We start from the raw sequence: 25,361 nt of genomic DNA on the forward strand, positions 1-25,361 counted from the left end.
TGACAGGAGACGGGGCCTCTCAGGCTGGGTGAGCTGAGAGTGCAGGGTGCGGGCCTAGAGCTGACAGGAGACGGGGCCTCTCAGGCTGGGGCAAGCTGTGGTGTTGTGGAGGAGCCGTGTTCTGAACTTGGCAGCAGGGAGAGGCTAGGTGTAAGCTGAAGGACACCAAGGAAGGCAAAGTAGGATCCTAGGCTGGGAAGTAAGGACTGTCCTCCTTGAGCTCTGGGTGACCCTTGCTTCCGTGTGCTGTGTTCTGGTCCTACCTGTGCCAGGTGCCCGTCACCACCCCAGAGATTCTCAAGCAAGCAGCTGTCTTTGTCGGTAGGTGCAGCACACTGTGTGGCCTGTGGGAAGTTGAGCTCAGTGAATTGGATGGGTGAAGAGTGAGTGAGTGTCGGACCCTGAGAACCAAGATTCCTAAACTGTGATCAAGAAGAGGGACCCAGAGGGAGGCAGACGGGTTCTGGGAAGAAGGTACATGCGCAGCTCACCTACCTTTGCCAGACAGGCAGGGTAGGTGTTCATCAGTTAGCATTTCTCACAGGAAATACATTAGAAGGTTCTGGGGTGGTTTGGGGAGGGGGCTCTGCACCCCACGAACATGGCGGCGTAAAAATAAAAATTAGTATGGTCAGTGTTGGGGGTCACCCCCCCCCCCGCCGACTCAACAGCTTGTAAAGAACAGTTGTCCTTGGGACAGAGTGCTGCCAGCAGGGGGCATCTTTGTTGTCTTCGATGGCATGATAGGTGTCACAATGCTCAGTTTTAGTTTCCATGGTATTGCATGGATGGCAAGGATCTGCCCATCCACAGAGGATTTTAAAAGCAACTGAGCGATGAGGTACTGACTTGTGGTTTGGGGGCTGTGGAGGAACATGAGCCAGAATCCATCCTGCAGTGCAGCTCAGAAATAGCAGCAGCATTGATTTGGAACCTTAGCAGCTGATGTTTTAATTCTGTTGTCACCTCCCTGAACTCTGGCCATTGATTTGCACACTGCAGATAAGCAGCTTTGGGTGCTGTCCTTTATTATGGCTCCAGAGCCCAGGGGAAGGCCACACTCACTGGGATCTGAGACTCTCTGAAGAAGGATGTTCTGATGAATACCACAAGTCAAGGCCCCTCTTGCCCAAGGCTGGCTGGAATTACGCCAGACCCCCCCCCCCGCCCCAACACACACACACACAGGCAGGAGATGGAGTAGAAATAATTCAGATTGAAAACCAGTTGGTATTTCAAACCTCATTTCACATTTCAGTGTCTGAAAAGAAACACACTTCTCTCTGTCTGAACATTTTCTCCTTGATCTTGGCTTTTAAATTTACACGTTTAAGGGAACTGTATCACTATTTTTCTTTTCCTGGACTAAATATGTCTTGTTTCCCTTTCCCTTTCAAACTGTCTCCATGATCCTCAAATGAGAACATATTGACGTGACTTTTGTGTTGAAGGCGCTGCCTTTGGTGAGCTTTCCTTCCTCCTGTCTTGTCATCTCTCTCAGAAGATGCTAGCAGCGGAAGGAAGGTGTTTGCTGTCTGTTCTACTTTGTGGGTCATTTCCTGACTTTATCTTCTAACTCTTCCTTTGAAATTTTAATTTCCATCGCTGTATTTTTAATTTCTAAGAGGTGAATAATCTTTTGCAATAGCATTCGATTCTTTTCTTGCAAGTACAGATAAATGCTTAGTACTTTGTAGCTAAGATTAAAATGCGCATTTGAAGCTCTGCGTTGGGGTTTGCTGACAGTGCACACAGGGCCTCAGGTTGGGGGACTCCAAACGTCAGGATCTTACCTGGAGCCCAGGGCTGTTATGAACTGGCTGTCTGGGAAATGCTGGGGGAAGGGGCTGTGGTGGTTCTCACCCTAAGTGTCTAGCCTTTCGCTTACTTGTCTTCCTTCAGAGCAGCACCGCACCCCCGCTGAGCTGCCCCTGAAAGGCCCCATGCCCAGCCCAGCCTCCTCTGATTGAGGTTTCTGGGAGACTCACGCTCCTGTCTCCCCCAGTTATACGCCCTGGGACTCCAGGGGTGTGTTTTTGTGCAGCCTTTCATCTGGCCCTGTTTTCAGCCTTGCCCTTCAGGTCTCCCTGTTATCTGGAGTCTGTGGCTCAAATTGGCTTGCTTTCCATGCCTTTCCTCACTGCAGGCGCTGAGGGCTCAGCTTAGTCTTTCTCCATCACACTTGTCTGACCGCTTTCCATCCCCTGGATTTGTTGGTATCTCTCCTCTGCTGTTGTCTCTTCTCCTGTCTCCTTGACCTTGTGAATCTGTGTCTTTATTCCTTAAACTCCTTTACAAGGGTTTTGGAAGGGAGTGGATATAAACTCATGTGTGCAATTTCCAATGTGTAACCAAACCTTTATCCTAATCAGCCTTAAAGAATTAATTCACAGAAGATCTGAGATGAGACCTTCAGATAATTAAGCAAAATTGTAGTTTATTATGCAGCCATCAGATTCTAGAGAGAAAATGTTAGAAATGTAGAAATTAGCGTTCATCATCTTGTAGGATGATAGAGAACTAGATGATGTATTTTTTGAGTGCTAAAGTTTTGAACAAAATTAGTTCTGTCCAAACAATGTGGTGTGTTACCATACTTCTTCTCTAGACCCTTCTAAAAATCGCCAAATTTCGGGAAATACATTTATTGTGAGCATGCTAGTTCTAGGTGAATTATTGCATATATGTGGGGCGTGTTCCCAAAACTTATTTTACCATATCTCTTCTATGAAAGCAATACAATTTTATTATACAAAATATTGGTAGGAAATAGAAGACAATACCCATTCCTCTCCCCTAAATCCATCAACCAGAAAATCGCTCTCATCCTGTTACATGGGTCAGAATTTGGCCTCCTTCATCCTCATGGTTGTGTCCTTATTCCTTTCCAGGACACCGGGGTTGGGAAATCAAGCATTGTGTGCCGGTTTGTCCAGGATCACTTTGACCACAACATCAGCCCGACTATTGGGTAAGTACTGTATGTTATTCTCCTTCATGTTTTTTCTTTTCAAAGAACTCTAGAGGTCTCCATGTCTGTGTCTGAGCCTTTAGGCAGGGCACGGTTTTCATCCCAGCCAATGAAAAATCAGTCCCAGCTGTAAGACTTTGGCAACTGGAGATTCAGTGACTTCCAAGCAAAGTGCCTAGGCTTATCATCCTTCTCAGTTATTGTTTTCCTTGGCCAGCCTTCCTCATACTGCAACTGAAGGCTATTTCCTTTATCCTCAAGAGCGCTATTTTGCAAATTATGTCTGCTGTATTTCCAGATGGAAGATGATCCACAGGACAAGTCCCCAAAGTTTCTGCTTTAACTTGCCTGCTGAACGTACCCAGGAAATGCCATCCACTCACACATCACAGTTGTCTGAACAGTCTGTGGGGCAGATTTACCTTCCTTTCTGGATTGATCTAAGGCTGGCGTTTCTGCTCTTCTCATGCTTGAGGAGGGGTGCCGGTGGGCTATTTTATTCTCATACCTGGACCTTGGAATGTTGGAGGGTTTTCCTAGTCCATCTTCTCCTTTCTGGTGGATTCTCTGCTGGATGTGCTTTTGCAATGCTGTTTTGCAGGTGGTTGCTTTTCAGACTTTTAGACATCGGCCTCATTGTTTTTCACCCTGAAGATAGACTCTTCGCAGAGAGCAAGGTTTTACTTCCCTTCAGAAGGAACATCTGTAGGATTGATTAAGAGAGACTGTCTCTGTCAGAGGAAGGTGGAGAAAATTTATGGTAGGAAATAAGCAGATGGTCAAGACCAATTAGTTGATAGGCCAGTGGTTGGAGCTATACAGGGGAGAAAATCCACCACATTTTCTATTTAAAAAATGGCTTAAGGAATATGTCCACAAAAGTATGTGTTAAGAAATATGTAGGATCTGAGATTTTACCCTACTTGCAAGGTAGCAAGTGAACTGGCCACAGTTTCATGGATGCTGGCAGAAGACATGAGACATCTGCATCAGAGACAAAGGCAGTGCCAATACTCAGTATGTTATCATTTTATATTGGTTTCCTGACCCCCTTAGGGTGATGTGACACCTGTACATGACACAAGCATATTTTTATGTAAACAACACAAGCCTTCTAGGTTTGTTTGCCAACTACTCCCTTTCCCCCCCACCATGAGGTATTTTCATAAGCATGCTATGATAATTTTTTTTTTACAGCAACATGTAAAAAAAAAAAAACACACAGTGGCACGTCTGAAAATACCTTGCGGAAGGAGGAGATTGTTGGCAAACAAATGTAGAAGATGCACGTTATTTGCATAAAATACAATAGTGGATTCTATTAAAGGAGAGGAGCCCTGAGCTCAGGCAACTGGAGTCTTTTCTCCTGGGCAGTATGCATGTCAGCGTTTGCTCCAGAGGGATACCATGTCTCTGTCTTCCAAGGCTGTTCCCTAAACAAACATCCTGAAAAAGATGATCGGATAAAAAGCCACAGGTGCTTCTGCTTGCAGGATGCACACAACATGAGAGACCTGTAGAGAGTTGTCTCCCAAATGTGTGCAGTCTGTATGTTAGTACAATTTTTATAGAGGAAATACTTTTCACTTTTATCTGTAATGTAATTTTTTTCTCCTTATTTTTTCACTTTGTATTTTTTGATAATAAAAGTAAAACCTGTAAGAATGACTAACTCTGAAGGATGTTTCTAGAAGATGGAGAAAAGACTTCTACCTGCTTTTTAAACTTTTGTTAAAATTTTTACAACCAAACTATTCCTTTCGTAACGATTTAAAACAAATAAATACCATGATAAATACATTAAAGTGTTTAGCATTAGGAGAAATTATTTCTAATAGTTATATCATTTTGGCTACAACCTCTTGGTAAAAGCAAGTTTCCAGATTCCGGGGAGAGAAATGAGCCCCACCCTTGGTGGGGGGAGCGGCATGCACACAGGTGGAGCTGGGCTTTTGGCAGCCATCTTTGGAGAGAACCAGTCAACCACTGTTGACAGTATTTGGTCTAGTAAATGCATTTTGGTGGTTTTGGGATTAAAAAAAAAACACATAGTAGGTCTTTTTTTTTTTTTTTTGGTAATGCTCATGAAAAACTCAGAGCAATACAGAAATATGTAAGGTAAAAAGTGAAGTCAGGATTTTACTAGCTCTCCAGTCCCATATTCTTCTATTTATATAACCCATATTTGGAGTCCAAAGAGCATGTTTAACATATTTGTCAAGCCAAGGTCTTAGGTCACCAAGAAAGACACGACTTACAGCAGGCATTGGTTGGAACAACACTCAACTCATATAAAGAAGAGACAGAACAAGGTCAACTTCAGTAGTGGGTGTTGGTTTGCCAGGGTCAGCAGGTCTCACTCCACAGCCAGTGTAGGGCTGGTGGTCTGCACACACCCCTCTTTTGTGCAGCAGTTGAAGGACACTGTTCCCTCCCTGCTGGGGACAGATATAAAAGTGGGGTTGGCTAAGTGCCACATGATGTGCATGCATAAGCAGAGCAGAGAGATTGTTTACTGAGTGCCCAGAACAGGGTGGGAGTTTCCTCAATAAGGAGAAGAAAGTGGGAGAGAGACAGAGACTCATTTCCCAGGTCTTGCTTATTCTTTTCATGACTGTCTATGCATTTCCTTGACAGAGTCAAGATAAAAGGCTAATTTTTCTAATTATAAAAGTTCATGTTCATTCTTAAAAAAATGAAATTTTTTATTTTATAAATTTATAAAAATAGGAATCATACCATATGCACAGTTTCATATCCTATATTTTCTACTTAGTATATTTGAATATTTTCTTATCACACAATCTCCATAAACATGACAAAATAATATTTTTCCTGATTATAAAAGTATTATGTACTCATCATAAAGAAATTGAGAAGTGAAGAAAACCATGAAGAATATAAAATTATAAAATATAAAAATTACTCATAATCTACCTCCCAGAGGTAACTACTGTAAACCTTTAGTGTATTTTCTTTCATAGTTTTTCCTATGTATATAAAATGTATAGATATATAATTCGGACCACACTGTATGTATAATTTGGTATCTTTTTTATTATTCAGCATTATATTGTGAATTTAATGCCCTACATTGGTCTTTAAAACAGTGATTTAAAAAAAATTTATTGTGGTGAAAATATATCTAGTAAAACATACATCATCTCAGCTATTCCTGTATGTACAATTCAGTGACATTGATTACATTCTTGAAGTTGTGCAACCATTCTCACTGTCCTTTTCTAAATCATTCCACCACTGTTAACATGAATTCAGTGCCCACTAAGCAAAAACACCCTTTTTCCCCCTCTCTCCCACCTCTGATAACAACTAATAATCTTTGGTTTCTATATATTTGCTTATTTCATGTAAGTGAGATATCATACAATATTTGTCCTTCTGTGACTGGCTTACTTTGCTCAGCATGATGTTTTCAAGGTTCATCCAGGTAGTAGCACGCATCAGGACTTCTTATTTCTTTATGGCTGTGTAGTACTCCGTTGTGTGTATATACAGCATTTTGTTTACCCATACATCTGTTGATGGACATTTCAGTTGTTTCACATTTTGGCTGTTGTGAAAAGTGTTGCAATGAACATTGGTGTGTAGGTTTCTGTTTGCATTCCTTCCTTCACTACTTCTGGATATATACCTAGGATTGGGATTGCTGAGTCATACGGCAGTTCTGAGTTCAACTGTTTTCCACAATGGCTGTACCATTTTACATTCCCACCAGCAATGGATGAGGGTTCCAGTTTCTCCACAACCTTGCCAACACCTGTTATTTTCCATTTATTTTGATCATTGCTGTTCTAATAGGGGTGAGGTGGCATCTCACTGTAGTTTGCATCTCTCTAATGGTTAATGATGTTGAAAGTTATCATTTTTAATGGTTATATTTTCTTTTTTAAGGCAGTTAGCTTGTTTAAAACTTGTCACTTTTATAAATAATGCTGTGGTTTCATCCTTGGGCATATATACTGGTATATATCTGGTTATTTCTTTATAAAACATTACATTTCTAGAAATAGAATTACAAGTAGTGCCCCGCTTATAATGTATTCGAGTTATGATGAACCGCACTTACGACTGTCCCCTTTTTTTTTTTACATCTTATCATTAGTAATTATGTACTACATACAGAGTTGCATTGTGTAGTTTGCTGATGTTATCATTCTCAGATGTTCACTGGTAGATGTTCAATTTTATGATTTACTGTTTTCAAAACACTACCTTATAGATTTAGTTTTCTAAACTAAATCAAGGGCTTCAGTTGCTTGAAAACATGGGTCCAGATGCTGATCCCTTTGCTAAAGTCGATGGGCAGATTTAGGAAGCAGTGAGATGTTACCGCAAAATATATGAAGAAAAAAAGAAAAGGACCGTACAGACAGCTCTCACTAATTTTCTGTCTAGAAATACCATCCCCATTCCCAGTGATAATCCAGGTGATCCAGAACCTTCCACAAGTGGAGTAATTACTGCAGCTGACAAAATGCCAGCACCATCCAATTGTTCTTTATCGTTGGAGTAGATTTTTATGATGTGTATTTTTTATGTAAGTTCTAAAATATATTTGTAAGTTTATATGTAATATTTCCAACCTCCAAAGACAAATAAAAAAGATCAGATTTATAAAGATACTGATAATAAAAGACAATAATAATGAAAATTTAAAAAAAAAAAGTATTAAGCTTAGGTCAGAACCAACTTAGGACAGAGTCGTCAGAACGGAGCCCCGTCGTAAGTTGGGGACTACCGGTACTTAGTTAAAGAATAAAAACATCTTTGAGGCTCTTGCTGGATATTGCCAAATTGTTTTTCAGAAAGCTTGTCCCTATTTTTCTATGAACTAACCAGCACTAGGTATTATTTTTAGAAATTTTGTATATATGATTTACAGTTGTTCTTTTCTCTAAACATCGAACATAAATATTTTCTCACACCTTAGATTTTTTTTTCAGAAATGCAATTTTAAATGACTGTGCTAATATATCTGTGTTCTTCTGCTTTCTTTCCACTTCATTCCTCACTTTTTTCCTCTGAAGTCAATATTATGCTCAGCTCCTCCATTCTTATGTATTATCTTTTCCTGATATAGTTTAATATCCCAATTTAAAAATCTGTCAAAAAATTTCTCCTTTCTGAGATTTTGAGAAAATATTCCCAAACCCTTCTCCAAATCCAGCTTCAGAAACATAAATCTATTAGGACCGCTTTCTAAGTGAAACATATGATTTTTGGGAAGATGACATAAATGGAATACTTAAGAAAAGTTGAGTGGTTATCCCAAAGCTCGTGTGTTTTTGGTGTGCTGGGAATCTGGCTTATAGCTGTGTTTTGTTTAGCCTGCACAGTGTTTTAAAATTTTTAAGCCAATATTGAGGAATCAGGAGATTTTTACGTAATAAACTTGCAATTTTTCGCTTCTCTTGAAAACTTCGTCTGTCTCGCAACACTGGGCCCACAGACCCACGTAGCGGTAAACAGCTGGAGCAGAGCAGCTGCTCCATTCAAGTGGACAGGTCCTTCCACCCTACCATAGCTTCCACTATTTGCTGTTACTGTTATTTTTATCATTATTACTTCTATACCTAGCCCACTTTACCCACGTAAATTCCCTTCCTGGTCCTGTAGATCTTTCATTTCCTGCCCCCTGGCTCAAGTGCCTTTTCATAGTAGCACTGTTGGCCTCTCCAGGGTCAGAGCAGTTAGGTGGCTTGTTTTAGCTACATGCAGCCATTGAGAAGCAAACTAACGACTCAAACCAAATGAATCTACTCTTAAAAGTCCACCTGTCTTCCCACTGTAACCACACACCATTGGGAAAAGACTGACGGGTTAATTCTTACAGTCTGCTGCGACTCACTGAAAAATCTTGGCTCTGCCACTCAAACAGATTGTGTTGGCATCTTGCACATCTATGTGCCTCTGTCTATGTAGTTCAACTTTAGCAAGGAAATTGTGTTACTTTTCTGCCAGATTTTGGATTCCACAGATGATGAAGTCAGTTTAGCCTTGCAGATGCTGCCCCCTTCCACCTCTCTGGATAATATATACAGAAAAAAAAGAGGCCCAAGGTTCTCAAGCTGTGGAAAAACAAACAAACAAAAAAAAACCCCAGCCAACCAAAAGATTGTCATAGTCCTATTTCAAATATTAGTAGTCTTTCACCTAGTAGAAAGGAATCAGGAACAGACAAGGCACACACACACACACCCCCCCCACACCCACACACCCACACACACACACATTGAAATACGGTAGCACTATTACTAAGGGGAAATTTTACAGATACCAGTTTTCTCCTTTGATACTACAGCAACCCCTGGCAGCATACACAGCAGGCATTGGTCCTGCTTTACAGATGAGGACACTAAGGGGCATTTTCTAAGTGTCTTTGTATTCAGATTGACACTATGGGCCACTGGACTCTATTCCTGACTGTGTCACTAGTATCTCCCTTGACCAGGGGCAGGCAGTCTTTTGGGGTTTCGGTTTTTTCCCCTCGTTTGTAAAGTGAGAGAATTGGACTAGATGTCTCCTGTGCTTTCCAGCTTGACGCATCTATGGTTTTATGACTTTCAAGGCATGAACTTTGTTTTCTAAGCCTGAGGAGAAGTCTTTAATGGCAGGGCTGATGTCTTACTTACCTCTAGAATGTATTGGGGGAATGAAATGAAAGTGTGGCTTAGATCACAGTAGAAACAAAAACAGACATAAAGAAAATACTGATACAATGGTCTCATACAATTTAAAGATGCCTTTATGGAGAAAACTATAAACAAAGTTACTAAAGGGCAAATGTTAAACTGGAAAATGTTATTAAAAAAATTATTACAAAGAGTTAGTATAAAATATTCTTAAGAAATAAGAAAAGGATGAATACCCTGATTGGAAAGTGGGCAAAGATCATGAACTAGAGATTTACAAAAGAAAAATACAAGTGAAGAATAAACACTAAAAAGGTATTCAAATGTATAATAAAAAAAATAAAACAGGAACAAGATATCATTTATACCTATCATATCGGAAAAGATTGGAAGGATTCAAATTGGTTGGGGACAAGGCCATCTCATACACTGCCATGGGCACATAGGTTAGTACAACTTACAACTCGGCATACTTGGCAAAAGGGGAGCATGTCTGGGTCATGTAGGATTTCATCTCAGAAAATTACAGAGAGATACTCAGGTTTGTCACAGCAAGGCACACAAGTAAGACTTCAGAACATTCCTTTAGAACCAGAGAATCAGCATACAGTTACAGTCACAGTGTTGCTCAGTGGTTAGAGTCCATATCTTTATAGACTGCAGGCATGTGCATTTAACCAGAGGTCTGGGGGGGAAGACTTGACTACACGGCCAGCGGGTGGAGTCTCAGCAGGCTCTCAGTTTTCAGAGAAAGTAAGAGATTAGAGAAAGCTCTTTGCCTCTGCCTTCTGTAAATGAGTGAACAGAAATTCAGGGTTTATATATGAAATTCTCACCTTGGCCTCACACGATCAGGGCCAGATGTCAAAAGCCAGTATTTTATGTCTTTTCTCCAGGGTTATAGATTAGCTGCTGAGTGTCACATTTTTTCTTCAAGTTTAGACATTAGGGAGGTTGTTTAGACTTATGTCTTAAGGCTAGTGTACAGAGATTAAGTATGTTATGTCTTCTTTTACCGCAGCATGCTGGGTCACAGTAAACTTAAAGGTTGTTTGCCACATTCTTCACATACTTCACATGCTTCTGTGTCTCAGGTCATAAGTTTTGAAAATAACTTCTAATGGCTTACAGGTTTCTAATGATTTCCAGTTAATGTTAGAGGGCCTCACAAAGATACACATATTTCTAAGTTCATATTATGAATGCTTATACATATGTATTTTGAAAGCATAATAGGGACTTATACCTTTTGGGATTTGAGAGCATACGGAACAGTCTGCTTCTAAGAATTGAGCCTAAGGAAATAGTTTGTCTTAGTTATCTAATGTTCCTATAACAGAAATACCACAAGTGGATGGCTTTAACAAACAGAAATTTATTTTCTCATAGTTTAGGAGGCTGGAAGTCCAAATTCAGGGCACCGGCTCTAGGGGAAGGCTTGCTTTCTGTCAGCTCTCGGGGAAGGTCCTTTGTCTCTTCAGCTTGTTTTCTGGTTCCTTGGAGATCTCCACGTGGCTTGGCATCAACCTTGCCCCATTTCTGCTCGCTTGCTTGTTTAGTCTCTTATATCTCAAAAGAGATTGACTCAAGACACATCCTACACTAATCCTGCCTCATTAACATAACAAAGATAACCCGTTCTCAAATGGGATTATAACCACAGGCATAGAAGTTAGGATTTACAACACATGTATTTGGGGGACACAATTCAATCCATAACATAGTTGTACGAGGACAAAAAGATGTAAGCGCAAGAATATTCATTGAATCTTTGTCATAATAGTGAAAGGGCAGTAACCAAAATGTCCATCAACAGGGTGTTGAATAAATGCAAAGCATGGTGTATAATATTCAGTTATTTTAGATAATGATGTTGATCTATGTTCATAGAAACGGAAAGATGCCCATGATATATTAAGTAGGGGAAAACCCAAAATTCATGCATAGTATGATAAATTTTGGGGGTTAAATTTGTATAGAAATAATTTAAAAGGACATATACCAGCTTATTAGCAGTGACTGACTAGGTAAAATTACAAATGATTTTTGTTTGTTTTGTTTGACCATCTCTTTTATGAAGTATATATATTGCTGTTGTAATGGTAAAAGTAATATGTCTGCTCTTATCAGTAGCCTGAGAGTTATATCTTAGGTACTTTTAAAGAAATAAAATGTCATGGAACACCCATGGGTGAAATTCAGGGGTACACAGACTTGGATGAGAAAAAACAGCTATACCTTGATTGTGCTTGACCTTAAACTGAAATTCAGCATTTTCTTCCTTTGTGATCGGAGGTGAGAAGCCACAGCCAGTGAATCGGAGAAACTTTCTCATCACGTTACATTGTCGAGGCAGCTCAGAGAGGAGGCTGTGCTGTCTCTGGGAAGTGATGGTCATCATCAGACCTGCCGTTGGCGCTTGCTGATTAATTAACGAGTTAATAAAGAAATGCATTTATCAGTGTATCGCAAATTTATTTCTTACTGATAGCTGCACTTCAAGATAGTTGATTTCCTTTGCAGCCCTGTGTATTTAATTTTATGCATTTAGAAACATTATTCTGAATGTAATTAATGTCACTGTATTGTACACTTCGTTGTTGTTATTGTTAGGTGCCGTCGAGTTGCTTCTGACTCATAGAGACCATGTGTACAACAGAACAAAACACTGCCCAGTCCTGTGCCATCCTCACAGTCCTTGCTATGTGTGAGCCCATTGTGTCAGCCACTGTGTCAAACCATCCCGTTGAGGGTCTTCCTCTTTTTCACTGACCCTCTACTTTACCAAGCATGATATCCTTCTCCAGGGACTGGTCCCTCCTGATAACATGTCCAAAGTACATGAGACGAAGTCTTGCCATCCTCACTGCTAAGGAGCATTCTGGCTGTACTTCTTCCAAGACAGATTTGTTTTTCTGGCAGTCCATGGTATATCCCATATTCTTTGCCAACACCACAATTCAAAGGTGTCAGTTCTTCTTTGGTCTTCCTTGGTCATTGTCTAGCTTCTGCATGCGTATGAGACAATCGAAAATACCATGGCTTAGGTCAGGTGCACCTTAGTCCTTAAAGTGACATCTTTGCTCTTTAACACTTTAAAGAGAGGTCTTTTGCAACAGATTTGCCCAAGGCAGTGTTTCGCTTTATTTCTTGACTACTGCTTCCACGGGCGTCGATTATGGATCCAAGTAAAACGAAATCCTTGACAACTTCAGTATTTTCCTCATTTATCGTGATGTTGCTTATTGGTCCACTTATAAGGATTTTTGTTTTCTTTATGCTGAGGTGTAATCCATACTGAAGGCTATAGTGTTTGATCTTTATCAGTAAGTACTTCAAGTCCTCTTCACGTTCAGCAAGCAAAGTTACATCATCTGCATATTACAGGTTGTTAATTAATCTTCCTCCAGTCCTGATGTCATGTTCTTCTTCGTATAGTCCAGCTTCTCAGATTATTTGCTCAGCCTACAGATTGAATTAGTATGGTGAAAGGATACAACCCTGACACACACCTTTCCTGATTTTAAACCACGCATTATCCCCTTGTTCTGTTTGAATGACTGCCTTGTGGTCTATGTATAGATTCCTCATGAGCACAATTAAGTGTTCTGGAATTCTCATTTTTTGCAATCTTATCCATAATTTATTATGATCTACACAGTCCAATGCCTTTGCATAGTCAATAAAATACAGGTAAGCTTTCTGGTAATCTCTTTTTTCTGCCAAAATCCATCTGATTGTACCCTTTAAAATGGCTAAAATGGCAAATTTTTGTAATCTGTATTGTACCACAATAAAATTTAAAAAGAAAAAAAAAAGTCATGGAACAGATGTGGTTTTGATAATATTGGATAATATCACTTAGAAAAATACTTAAAATTTCCATTTAGTGCAAGGGTAGGTTGATTATTCAAACTTTCTAGTTATTAATATTTGATGTGTGTGTGGTAGGGATAGTGTGGGAATTGCAGGGACACATACTTTTCAACTTGGACCTTCTGTACTTTGCCTCTTATTCTTGGGAGAAGTGGTCGAAGTTGAGACAGTGTTACTGGGTTGAGTGCTGGTGGCTGCAGGACAGGGCAGAAAAGGAGGAGTTTGACTGGACTCTGGCTGGGCAGGCTGGGCCACTGGAACAGAAAGGGGAGGCACCCTAACACTTCACCCCTGAAAACTTCAGTATGCGTCTCCTAAGAATAAAAATGTAAGGATAACAGCATTGTTACACCTAGAAAATTAATTTTGACTTGATATTATCTGACATATAGTCCAAATTTAAATTCTCCCATGGTCCTCAAAATGTGAAGTCCCTGGGTGGCACAAGTGATTAAACACTCGACTACTAGCTGAAAGATTGGTGGTTTGAACCCACCCTGAGGCCCCTCAGAAGAAAGGCCTGGCGATCTGCTCTCTGAAGGTCACAGCCTTGAAAACCCTACGGAACAGTTCTGTTCTGCACACGTGTTCGCTGTGAACCAGAATCGACTTGACGGCAACGAGCAATAGCAACCACCTGCAACTGTCTTTTAAAAGCCGCCCCGCTCCCCTAATCCATGATCCAGGCAGGGTTCAGATATTGCGTTTAGTTGTTTTATCTCTTTCTTCTCTCTTAATCTAGATTCTAGAACAATCTCCTTGCCTTTTGTTTTGTTCTGTTTTTCACGGTATTGACTTATTTGAAGCCTTCAGGCCAGCTCTCTTACGGAATGTTCTGTACTCTAGATTTGCCTGGTGGTTTCCTCGTGGTTAAGCTCAGAGTAAACATTTTGGCAAGAATGCACACAGGTGGTATATGTCCTCCTTATTCTATCACATCATGAGGCTTATGCAGTAAAACCTGCGAAAGCTGGGACCGGTGTACAGAAACCTGTCAGAGAAGGAAAACTCAAATATTTTCCACTAATAGAGAGCGATGGAAAAGTGGTAAGACTGCACCCTGTCACTGGCAGAAAACTTGCGAGACCTGGAAAAACAAGGCAGTTCCGTCAAGCTCCGGCTCTCACAGGTTTCACCATATTGTCAGGTGGTCTCTCTCTTGGTGATGCTTGTTATTTTTAATGAATGGGAAGCTCAGTCTCACAGAAGAAAAGCTAAGGGTATTAAACATTCCTTTTATTGGAATTTTTACATCTTTCATGAGCACAAAGAAAAGGCTTATTAAGAGGATAGATGTGAAAAATAAAATCTCAAGTGGTTCATTATCTTCTGAGAATTCAAATCCTTCCTTTTTATGGAAAAAACATCAATATTTGTTCAGTTGCCAGTCTTTATCCCTGCATTTGTAAGAGTAGGTTGGGAAATTTAGTATTCTACTAGTTGCTTTCCCCGTTGGTTTTTTTTTAATCACCAAAACAAAAATCAGCGCAGGTAGAGATACGAGACGCTGCTCTATTTGTGTCCTTCTAAAGCCCAAACCAGAATGTGTGAACATACCGCCTGTCCTTCTCACTTCTCATTGTAATAACTTTTTAAAATCTAAGGATATATTCTTCCTGAGATCTGGGGAGTGTTAGAAGAATTAAAGCTAATTGTATTTGGAGATGTTTCCTGAATGCATCTTTGCTTTTTTTCCAAAACCTTCAGCTGGACTAACAGAAAATCCAGAGTTTTTTGGTTTTTTTTGGGGGGGTGGGGGTGACATGACTCTGTCAGCACTTGTTTCTCTTCGTGGTTCTCTGAGAATAAGAGATTTGGGGAGTCCTGCTGAGGCATAAAGTTAACTTGTTTGAACGTGAGTCTTTGTGATGATTGTAGGTAGTAACTAGTAATATGGAGCTGTTGATCTTTTTCAGGGCGTCTTTTATGACTAAAACTGTGCCTTGTGGAAATGAGCTTCATAAGTTCCTCATCTGGGACACTGCTGGCCAGGAGCGGGTAAGTGCGTGCTCATGTTGGCTTTCTGGAGAAATAATGGGGTTCAGTTTCTCAAGATCTCTTTGCGTTATGCAAGACTGTTGGTTGCAAGTCACAGAGACCCAGCTTAAAATAACGTAAGCAAAAAAGGAAATACATTCTTCAGCTAAGGAGTACCTTAGGCAGGGCTGAGCTCAAGTCCTCAGAATATATTGTCAGAGGTACTCATCTCTTTATTCCTGTTTGCTTGCTTACTTCTAGATTGTCTTCATTTCAGGCAGGCCCTATCCCTCCTCCCTAAGGGCGCCAAGGATGGCCCCATGAACAGCTCCAGGCTGCATTCTGCCACTTTAGCAACCCTGCAAGGGAGTGTACCTCTTTCTCAAATGTTGCAGCACAAGTCTCAGCACTTGTGGGTTCTCATTGGCCTAGTTTGTCACGTGCTTACCCTTGAGCTTAATGCTGTATAAGGAAGGGTTCAGGGGGATTTGGTGCTCCACCTGGGTGTGCTGGGTAGATGCTGACCCCTAGAGGTAGGGGGTGGTATCAGCCACACCTGGGCCACAGTGGCTGAAAGTCAACTTAGTCTCCAAGGAAAACCTTAGTTCCCCTACTAGAAGACAGGAATGGATGCTGGATTACCAGAAACAACGAATGACTTCTCTCTTCTTAATTCTTTTTATTTGCTGGAAATATTTATGGAGAAAATATTTATTTAAGAAACGTGTGTCTTCAGATTTTAAAAAGTAAACTGATGCACATCAGCACAAACGGTAACAGGGTATTTGCGTAACTACAGTAGATATAATCAGGATGGGGAGGGATGACGAGGATAAATGAGGCACATAGATAACCAACACCTTGTCTTCACAAAGAGCTTTCTGCCTCATCAGATCTTTTATCAGAGCTGATAACTATGTAGAATTGGTTGAACTTCCTCTCCTCTGATGCAAGCTCAAATGCCACTTTCTCTAATGACCTTTTAGGATGTCAACACTCCTTCCTTTCCCCACCCTGCTCCACTCCCTTCCTATCCTCCTAGCCTGCCTCGTTTTTCTTCATCCCTCTCTCACCTTCTGATCTACTGTTTAGTCCATTTAGGGATTTTGTTTCTTGTCTGTCTCTCCAAAAAGAAAGAATCCAGGGTTCAGGATAATTGGTAATTTTAATTATCAGCTCCTAACTAATCAAGTGGTTGCTTATATAATTTTCATTTCATATAAATCCCCTTCTGAAACTTTTAAAAGTTCCAGCGTTTGCAGATTAAAGCATTTTAAAGAATTTTTTATTTTAAATAGGACAAATCTTTTGGCCTACAAATGCTAACCTGGTTAGAATGTCTCCTATTTTGCTGCTAAATTGAAAGACTTTTTTACACGTAAAGTCACTGCCTGGAGCAACTTTTTAACTGGGTCCACCAGCCATGTGTGCTGACTCCTTTGGAAATGAGATGACCGATTCAAGGAAGACAGGGATTTGACTTCTGTACATGCTTGTGGTCAATCTGCTTGTAATTGTTCTGCTAAATTTTTGTTTGGTTAATTTTTTGATTAAACTTAGGCAGAGAGATTTTCTTGCTTCCCTTTTTACTTTTGGCCACAAAATAGTCAGTTTTCAGCTGCTTTTAATGAGCATAATACATCAATTTTGCAAATAGCTGGCTTAGTATTAGTAGCACCAGTACTGCCAACTGGTGTTTGTTGAGTGCATGTTGTGCTCCATCTACTCTTCTGAGTCCCTTGTGTGTATTATACTCCTCTCAACAACAGTACGAGGTAGGGATCATTATTATCCCCATTTATAGATGAAGACACTGAGGCACAGGGTGGTAAGTAACGTGTTCAAAATTACACAGCTGATGAGGCATAAAGCTGAGATTTGAATCCAGCAGTCTGGATCCTGAGCTTCATAGTTTTGTTCTGATTAGAAAAATTAAAATAGAAGCCATACAGTTGAAAGTAAAATCATCCTAAATCCCACCACCCAGATATTTCCACTATTGACAATAGATGGTCATTCTTCAGATATCTATGTGTATTGATAATTGTATATCAGTGGGATCATGATACTTTTATAATCTGCTGTTTTCACTTGATAATACAGTGTCGCTAAGGGGTGGTTTCTTTGTGATCTAAACAGAGTGTTTGTCCTTTACTTACCTATTCTGATTTAGCTCACAGGGGATTGACTGCTTTTGAAGAAATTGGGTACTCTGCTAAAATGACTGTTGTACTTTGCAGTTTGGCCCACTTACCATCTCAAAACAAATTATTTTTATTGCTTTTCCTAAAATTTGACATGTCTGTAGTTTTTAAAAGCACTAGTATTATATGTACAAGGCGTAACTTCATTGTAGTGATACTTTTTCTTTACGTTTCTGGGAAAGAGAGATTTAGTTTTGGAAAACAATTTTAGGTAAATGCTGTTGAGAACCGAGGTTTGTGGTGATTGTGGAGCAATATTTACAAGACCTATGGGGCAGCTCTACTCTGTCCTATAGGGTCGCTATGAGTTGGAATTGACTTGACAACAACAGGTTTTTTGGTTTTTGTGGCCGTCTGACCCTCTAATCCTCAAAGTTCTGCATTAGTGATCCTCAGGCTGTCCTTGTCTGAAACTTGTGTGGTGGAGTCTCCAGTAATCTCTCCAGCAGTGGCAGTTTTTCAATCGTTTTGGCAACTTGTTGCCGGACTTAATTGTAATGATGTCGCCTAATGTTTGAGCTAAAAATAAGACCCCCCTGCTGTTGCTCTGCCTATTTCAGTTCATTCTGTCTCATTAATTGTTGGAGTCTGTGCATTTCTTTGTCCCTCCTTATCTCTGTAGATATCTGCTCCTTTTCTCTTTAGTTTTCATAATTTTGAGCAATCTCTTTGGATTTATGATTTGGCAGTATAAAGGCATATATTTTTGTGTCCTCAAAGGGGGATACTGTTTTGCATGTGTTACTCAATATGGATTTGTTTCTGGGCTGATTGAACCAAGTTCAGCCCAGCACACACAGCATTCCAGTTAATGCCCTTCTCCTTGCCCAGTACTAGTTCTATATTCTGTTGGTTGTACAAATTTATTCTTTTGAAAAATTACTTTCCCTCTGAGCACTGGAAATGTAAAAGCCTTCTCCTCCGCCTTCCTCTCTTTATACGAGTGAGAACTCATTCATGACATGCTGTTTGAATTTGGCTTTTTTCATTCAGCCATGTATTATGGACATCCTGTCTCATACTTTCAATGGTTATGTGTAATCCATACAGTGCCTGTGTTAAAGACTTTGTTTGTTTTGTTTAACCATTTTCCAATTGATTGTTAAATTCAATCTGTTAGAAGCTTAACATTTTCAAGATCTGTATATTCAGTGTGTTGTTGCTCTGCAGAGGGATGTGAGAGGAGTGTGCTCGGTTGGATTGCTGTCTTGTAGCGTCATTGTGGGCTGTGAAATTGTTACCCTGTTCTCTGTGAAGGTTATTGTTCTGATTTCTGCTCGACACCGAGCTAGGAGGAGAGCACAGTGGGTCTCTTCATCCTTCTCTCACCTTCTAATCTATTGTTTAATTCATTTAGTGATTCTGTTTCTTGTCTGTCTGTCCAAGAAGAGAGAATCCAAAGTTCAGGATGATTCATAATTTTAATTAGCAGCTCCTAACTAATCAAGTGTTTACCCATATAGTTTTCATTTCCTATAAATCTCCTTCCAAAGGAGACATCTTTGGAGGGATGTAAGCAGGAACTGCACCTCAGAGTAGTCCATGGGAGAGAGAGAGAAATTTATCTGCCCAGCTCCTTCCTCCCATCTCCTCGAGGTCAGCATTGTGATGGGTAGATAAGATTTCTGTCCTAATATATCAACAAATCATTCTTTCCCACTGAGATTCCTTTTGACTTCCTTGTTTTTCTACTTAAATTGAGGAATATAGTATCTGTTGTATTTATCTATTTAATTTGCTATTAAAAATGTCTTATCACAATAGGAAATGTGATCCTTTTCTGTGTGTGTGCTTTCAAATCGCTCAGTTTTTGCTTTAAACACAATCACAATCCATAGGATAGCCACACTGAAAATGTCAATATCTTGGAAGAATTCTAGGCACCATTATCTTGTTCTGATTCATCAGAGCAACATCATTCTTAGAATCTAACATTGAAGAATTTTCTTATGTTAATCTTAATCTTTTCTTTCATGTTGCTTGAAGTAAGTGTTACAGCTGTCTGTCTCTCCTAACAGACTGCCTGAATCTTGGTGGTTGTACATTTTAAATTTTGGTTTCAAATGAACCATAGTCACAAACACCACAGAGGTTAAATGATGGGTTTGTTACTAGAATAAAATCTCTCCATTACTGGACAGACACATCTGAAGTTAAACAGATTAACTTCTGAAATCAAACTCATTACTTTATGCTTTATACAGATGAAATTGAAGAATACATGTATCGACTGAAAAATAGCCTTCCCGTCCCCCAATAGCTAGAGGAATTGTTTGGCATTGAGCATAATGGTAAAAATGACATTATGGCCCAGAGTCATATAGCCAATTATATAATTTATTATTACCGTCCTTTGTGTGTGTGTGTGTGTGTTTTAATTTGGTAAAACATTGAAAATGAAAGAAATGCTAAGTATGAACAATTGAATGACACGATGTAGGACTGACAGGGAGCCCTGGTGGTGCAAAGGTTAAGTGCTTGGCTGCTAACCGAAAGGTTGGCGGTTTGAACCTATCCAGCGGCTCCATGGGAGAAAGACCTGGAAATCTTCTCCTGTAAATATTACAGCCCAGAAAACCCTGTGGGTCAGTCTGCTCTTCACATGGGGTTACTATGAGTCAAAAATCAACTCAACGGTACTCAACAACGGCAACTACAATGCAGGACTGAGTAAGCTGATTTTATCTGTATAAGATTGAGCTAGTGTAGAATTCTAAGTACCATCTTAAATAAACAAGATTTTATGTAGAATATAGAAATCTTCATCTTGAAAATGGGCGTATGGCTGAGTATGTTTATTCTTTTTGTCTTTTTATTTTAAATAATCTTATACTTACAGAAAAGTTGCAAATATGGTACTGGGACTCTAGCTGAGGTGCTTCAGGCTGGGGACTGTACGCTGTCTTGGGGGGCTCCGATCTGTATGTGTTCATTCTGGGGCTGGACGGGTAGCAGCTCTCTGGAGGATGCTCTTCTCATGGCAGTGCAGAAACACAAGAGGGCAAGGAAGCAACAGGAGGTCTCTCAAGGCCTAGGTTTAGAACGGCACTTCCACCTACATTCTGTTGGCCAGAGCAAATTACATGGCTGAGTGCAAAGTCAGGAGGTAGAGAGAGACACTTGACCTTTAGTGAGAGGTACTGAAAAGTTGTATTGAACTAAATAGGGCATGGATTCATGGAGGGGGGAAGAATTGGTGCTAAGAGTTTAATCTACAGGCCCCCACTGGGCTTTTCTTGCTCTGTATACTTGGAGGGCCAGCTTCTTCCCACCTGAGACTTTTTCAGATATCTCCCCTCAGTCTTTTCCCACTGAGCTTTGCTTTTACACAGTCTGTGAAATCCCAACCAAAGCAAAATTCCTGATTTGCCTTTTTCAAAACCTGAAACTGTAGAGACTGGAGCTCTGGTGGCCCAGCGATTAAGAGCCCAGCTGCTAACCAAAAGGTGGGCAGTTCGAATCTACCAGCTGCGCCTTGGAAACCCTATGGGGCAGTTCTGCTCTGTCCTATGAGGGGGAATCGACTCGGTGGCAATGGGTATGATAACTCTATCTTTAATATTTTGAGGAACTGCCACACTGTTACCCAAAGTGGGTGCACCATTTTACATCCCCACCATCAACGTATGAGATTTCAATTTCTCCATTTACTCACCAGACACTTGTTATTATCTCTCTTTTTTATTATAGCCATCCTAATGGGTGTTAAGTGGTATCTCATTGTGGTTTTAATTTGCATTTCCCTAATGACTAATGATATTGAGCATCTTTTTATGTGCTTATTGGCTATTTGTATATCTTCTTTGGAGAACTGTCTCCTCATATCCTTTGCCCATTTTTTCATTGGGTTATTTGTCTTTTTCTTACTGAGTTGTAAGAGTTCTCCATATATTCTGGATATATGATTTGCAAATATTTTCTCCCATTCTGTGGGAGTTTTAATTTTAATGAAGTCCAATTTATCAATTTTTTTTCTTTGACGCTTGTGTGGCCCTTGCCTTCTTTGTTGCTTGTGCGTTTGAGGTCATATCTAAGACTTTGCCTAAACCATGATCATGAAGATTTACTCCTTTTTATAATATTTATTTTTGCTGAAAATATATCCAGCAGATCATACACTCATTCAACAATTTCTCCGTGTACAGTTCAATGACATGGGTCACATTCTTCATGTTGTGTACCATTCTTGCTCTCTCTCCCCATATTGTTTCACCACTATTAACTTAGACTCACTGCCCCATAAACTACTCATCTATGCTTTAGAATTACTCTTGTCAGTTTGATCTTATAATTCTTTAAAAGAGCACAATGCTCAAGGCAAGCATTCTTTACTAACTCAGCTAAGCTGTTGTTTAGTTTGAAGATGACTTCAAGGCATAGTTTCAGTTCAAAGTTCAAAAATTTTCTCAGGACAACAGATTCAGGGGTCCCTTCAGCCTCAGTGGATTCAGTAAGTCTGGATTCTATAAGATATTTGAAATTCTGTTCCACATTTCCACCTGTCTCAGTCATCTAGTGCTGCTCTAACAGAAATACCACAAGTGGATGGATTTAGCAAAGAGAAGTTTATTCTCTCACAGTCCAGTAGGCTACAAGTCCAAATTCAGGACGTCAACTCCAGGGGAACGCTTTCTCCATCAGGTCTGGAGGAAGGTCCATGTCATCAATCTTCCTTTGGTCTGGGAGCTTCCCTGCGCAAGAACCTCAGGTCCAAAGGACACCCTCTGCTCCTGGCACTGCTTTCTTGGTGGTATGAGGTTCCTGTGTGTCTCTGCTCGCTTCTCTCTTTTATATCTCAAAAGAGATTGCATTAAGACACTATCTAATCTTGTCAACCTCATCAGTATAACCTCATCACAGTGATAGAATTTACAACACATAAGGAGATCACATATAATCTCATCATAGTGATAAGAGTTTACAACACATAAGGAAATCGCATCAGATTACACAATCATACAACACTGGGAATCATGACCCAGCCAAGCTGACAGATATTTTTGGGGCACACAACTCAATCCATGGCACCACGCTTTTGATCAGGACTCATCTACTGAGTCCTTGATCAAAGCACTCAGCATTGGTAGATGGGCACCATCCAGTTCTTCTAGTCTCATGGCAAAGGAGACAGTAGTTCATGGAAGTAACTAAACCTGCTATCCAGTTCCTTCTCTGATTCATAGGTCTATTACTTTCTCTACTGCTTCAGGAAAATAGAGACCTATGGTTGTATCTTGGATGGCTGTTCACAAGCTTTTAAGACCCCAGGCACTACTCACTGAACTGGAGGGTAGAACAGAAACTCTAAAAATAGTGTTAGGCCAATTGACTGGACAGTCCCACAAAGCTGTGACCCTAAGCCTTCAACCTAAGTGTCTTAGTCATCTGGTACTGCTATAACAGAAATACCACAAATGGATGGTTTCAACAAACAGAAGTTTATTCTCACACAGTCTAGGAGGCTAGAAGTCCAAATTCAGGGTGTTAGCTCCTGGGGAAGACTTTCTTTCTGCCGGCTCTGGAGGAAGGTCTTTGTCATCAATCTTCCCCTGGTCTAGAAGCTTCTCAGGCACAGGAACTACGGGTCCAAAGGACGTGCTCTGCTCTCAGTGCTGCTTTCTTGCTGGTATGAGGTCCCCCTGTTTCTCTGCTCGCTTCTCTCTTTTATATCTCAAAAGAGATTGGCTCAAGACACAATCCAATCTTGTAGATTGAGTCCCACCTCCGTAACATAACTGCTGCCTATCCCACTCAGTAACATCATAGGGGTAGGATTTACAACACATAGGAAAATCACAAATGACAAAATGGTGGACAATCACACAATACTGGGAATCACAGCCTAGCCAAATTGATACACATATTTTGGGGGGACACAATTCAATCCATGACACAAAGATAACTAATCCAATGAGGTATTTGGTTGTACCTATGTTTTCTTCTAAGAATTTTATAGTTTTATCTCTTACATTTAGGTCTATGACCCATTTAGCTTTAATTTTTATGTATGGTATAAGGAAGGGATCAAACTTCATTCTTTGCCTGTGGATATCCAGTTGTCCTATCACAATTTGTTGAAAAGACTATTCTTTCCCCCACTGAATTGTCTTGGTACCTTTGTTGAAAATCAGTTAACCATTAATGTAAGTATTTAGTTTTGGACTCTCATTTCTATTCCTTTGATCTATATTTCTATCCTTATGCCAGTATCACACTGTGTTGATTACTGTAGCTTTGTAGTAAGCTTTGCAGTTGAGACCTGTGGGTTCTCTAACTTTGTTCTTCTTTTTCAAGATTGCTTTGGCTATTCTGGGTCCCTTGCAGTTCCTTATGAATTTTAACATCAGCTTATCAATTTCTGCAAAAAATTCAGCTAGGCATTTGATAGGGATTGTGCTGACTCTGTAGATGAATTGGGGTTACATACTTTTTTAACCTTTAAATTATAAGTGATAAGCAGTTTTCAAGCTGTCTTTCATCTCTTTAGAGGTTATGGTAGATTGGAAATGTGGTGTTGAACTTAAAGCGGTACCTAAAGAAAAAAATTCTGAATAGAGATTTAAGTCTGATAGCTGTTTAAATGTGTTACCTTTAGTGAATTCATATAGAAACATAAACAAGGTTATGTTCATGAAGTTATCACTTAAAATTTACCAAATCCTTGTTAGACTTAAAATTTATATTTCATTAATTTTTTTAAAAGAAGGAACATATCTTCAAAATAGTACTATTTTGTAGATGATAAAAAATTTTCCAGCAATATTATTTAACCTAAGACCATACTTTATTACAGTCATACCTAGTGCTAAAGATAGTAATGTGGTGATGTACTGAAACCCAGTGATTCAGAAGGCTTACAGCCACTTTCCCAGTTAATGTAGAATCTTCTTCTTCTTCTTTTTTTTTTTTTTTTTTTGCTGACTGAGGGTTCTCTGTGCTAAGAAGCAGGCATCTTTAGTGGAAGATATACCACAGCCCACATACTCTGGGTGGTGTGGCTCTGATAGTGACAAGGCAGTGTGCCAGAAACTCCTCCATCTGGACACTGTTGGCTGAAAGCCTACTGTAAATTGCTATAGAAGGCCCATGCAGTGGAGTCTGCTCCCATAGTAAGCACTCTACTAGCCTCCCTGCACGCTATATAGCTCAGGCATTTGAAACCAACAGGACAGACTTCCCGGGGAGTCAGTTCAGGTCTGTCTGCTCCCTTTGTCGGTCGGTAGTGAGGACTGCTGACTGAGGCTGCTGTATGTTAAGAAGCAGACATCTTTGGTGAAGGCTACACCCACAGCCAGCATTCTACAGGGAGGGCTCTGAGAGCAGTAAAGCAGACCTCCCTGGAGGTCCATTTGGAGTGTGACTGCCCTTCCCCCAACTGGTAACTGTCAGCTGCTGGACTGTTATGAACTCCTACAGAAGGCTCCCTACAGTGGAGTCAGGACTGGGTCACCAAAGTGGAAAACTGCTCCCATAACCACCACAGGGCCACTAGATCTCTTGGAGGTCCTTCTGGGGAATGCCAGCCTCTCCTCCTCCTGAAATGGAAGAAAGTCTGCCTGTGCATCCCCTGAATACCAGCTCAGATATAAACACCCCACACAGAGCAGGGAAGAAAACCTTGGGCAAAAAGGGAGGGCAACACCCAGCCCCAAAGGGGTTTGCTGGGTGTAGATTTTCTGA

General features: G+C 40.3%; 1 protein-coding gene across 2 annotated transcripts in view; it reads left to right on the forward strand.

Moving 5' to 3' along the window:
• Positions 1–25,361, forward strand: part of RAB31 (RAB31, member RAS oncogene family) — a 128,729-nt gene that overhangs the window by 23,611 nt on the left and 79,757 nt on the right. For both annotated transcript variants that reach the window (XM_023740055.1, XM_023740054.1), the window contains exons 2-3: positions 2,892–2,971; positions 15,417–15,498. In XM_023740055.1, the coding sequence (XP_023595823.1) occupies positions 2,892–2,971; positions 15,417–15,498 (162 nt within the window). The remainder of the gene's footprint in view (positions 1–2,891; positions 2,972–15,416; positions 15,499–25,361) is intronic.

Source organism: Trichechus manatus, unplaced genomic scaffold (genome assembly GCF_000243295.1).
Source record: "Trichechus manatus latirostris isolate Lorelei unplaced genomic scaffold, TriManLat1.0 scaffold00146, whole genome shotgun sequence".
Lineage (NCBI taxonomy): Eukaryota > Metazoa > Chordata > Mammalia > Sirenia > Trichechidae > Trichechus > Trichechus manatus.